The sequence below is a fragment of the Mandrillus leucophaeus genome, unplaced genomic scaffold (assembly GCF_000951045.1).
Source record: "Mandrillus leucophaeus isolate KB7577 unplaced genomic scaffold, Mleu.le_1.0 Scaffold55, whole genome shotgun sequence".
Taxonomy (NCBI): Eukaryota; Metazoa; Chordata; class Mammalia; order Primates; family Cercopithecidae; genus Mandrillus; species Mandrillus leucophaeus.
Window position 1 is genome coordinate 2,923,233 of NW_012105919.1, and position 2,132 is coordinate 2,925,364.

Here is a 2,132-nt window from a genome sequence, read left to right on the forward strand (position 1 = left end):
GAAACAACAGACTTATGCGTTCTTTTAACAATCTCAGCACAGAGTGAGCTACTATTAAGAGTGAGCAAATATTCCAGTCCTGGAGAGTTATTGCCTCTCATGATCTGATTTTTTTTTTCTTTCTTTTTTTTTTTTTTTTTGAAATAGGGTCTCACTTTGTCACCCAGGTTGCAGTGCAGTGGCCCGATCTCGGCTTACTGCAGTCTGTCTTACTGCAGTCTTTCTTTCTTACTTACTTACTTACTGAGCCTTCCAGGCTCAAGTGATCCTCGTGTCTCAGCCTTTATTCCAATAATGACCTAAATAATAACTTCTGCTAGCATCTCTTCTGAGTCTCTATTTCCTCCACGGATATTCATCCAAATAATAAAAGTAACACAGTTGCAATTGAGTTTACTATTATCAATGGCATTCTCATCACAGTTGTTACAGATTGAATATGGTTCATTAGCTGAGATTTAATTCCTGGCTCCTCCCCGAATCCACCAATTCTCTAGTCTATTATCCAGCCAATGTTCTTGAGGAATCTCTCCTTGTGCAGCATGGTGATGGCGCTGACACAGAGCAGGGCTGCCTGCAGCAGTGAGTACAAGGTAAAGGTCACGACCATCCAAGCTCCCCTGAGGTCCAACTGATTCTTCTCTGTTGCCACAAGGGACTTGTCGCCACCATGGCTGGTGCTTTCCTCTCTATTTGTCTTTAATTTAAACCACGGGCAGAATAAACCAAGAGCTCTCCCTACTCAAGAGCATCTCTATTTTGTTTTAATTATAAATAATAAGAAAAAAAAGTCACGTCCTAAGCCAAATTAGACCTCAACACCTTATATCTTTATACAGTCCCAACCCACTGTTATGCCAGAAAGTCACCTCGGACAGTAGTTTCCAAACAAGAACAATTTCGCCCCGATCCCACCCTCACAGGGACATTCAGCAATTTTTTTCTTTTTAAGAGATAGGGTCCTGCTCTGTCACCCAGGCTGGAGTGCAGTGATACGATCATAGCTCATTGCAACCTTGAACTCCTGTGCTCAAGCAATCCTCCCACCTCGGCCTCCTGGGTAGCTAGAACTATAGGCACCTGCCACTACACCTGGACCATTTGGTGTTGTTTGAAGAAATTTTTGGTTGTCACAACTGAAGAACAGAGGGTTTACTACTAGTATCTAGCTGATAAAGGCTGCCAAACGTCCTATGTACAGGACTACAAATAATTATCTAGCCCCAAACCTCAATAAAGCTGAGGTTGAGAAACCCTGCTTTCAGAGATAAAACTTAGCTCTCTCTATTGTGTAACTCATACTTTATTAACTTAATCACATCTGAACTCAAATTCCAGTAAAGGAAATAAACATTAGGAAAATCTGAATCAGAGGATGTTTGACTTAAAATTACTTTAGCAGGCAATGACAATACAGTATCAAGACTTTTACTTTCCAGTTTGACTTACATAGTCACAATCTACCCCTGAAACTTCAAAATCCATTTTTATTGGACATTATATTTTGGTGGTTTAAAAGTGTGTGGGGGAGAGGCTCTGGAATAAGACAAGGCTGCATTCAAATTCCAGCTCCAACACTTACTAGCTGTAAGAACTTAGGAAAGTCCCCTAACCTTACCAGGATTTAGTTTCCTTGTCTACAATATTGTCTACAATATTTTATTTTATTATTTTATTATTAGTAGTCTACAATTTTAATAATATTTTATTAATATAATATTACTAATAATAATATTTTATTAGTAGTAGTCTACAATTGTAGACTACTAATAATATCCATCTCAAAGTTTTTTAAGGATTAAATGAAAAATACATGGAAAGCACTGAGCAAATGTATCTAGAATATAATAAATACTAATTTTTTTTTTTAATTTGGAGAGCAATTAGTTAAGAGTATGGACTTTTAAAAATCCTTGCTCTTGGCCGGGCTCACACCTGTAATCCCAGCATTTTGGGAGGCCCAGGCAGGTGGATCAGGAGGTCAGGAGTTCAAGATCAATCAGGCCAAGATGGTGAAACCCTGGCTGAGGCAGGAGAATTGCTTGAATCCAGGAGGCGAAGGTTGCAGTGAGCCGAGATTGCACCACTGCACTCCAGCCTGGACAACAAGAGTGAAACTCTGTCTCAAAAAA

General features: G+C 39.4%; 2 protein-coding genes across 5 annotated transcripts in view; both read right to left on the bottom strand.

The window, feature by feature from the left end:
• TMEM116 (transmembrane protein 116) overlaps window positions 1-2,132 on the bottom strand; it is an 83,738-nt gene that overhangs the window by 62,631 nt on the left and 18,975 nt on the right. The gene's annotated exons all lie outside the window — the stretch shown is intronic.
• On the bottom strand, window positions 356-610 carry LOC105552299 (immediate early response 3-interacting protein 1-like). The gene is given in 1 exon segment (XM_011997928.1): window positions 356-610. A coding segment is annotated over 1 exon segment (255 nt).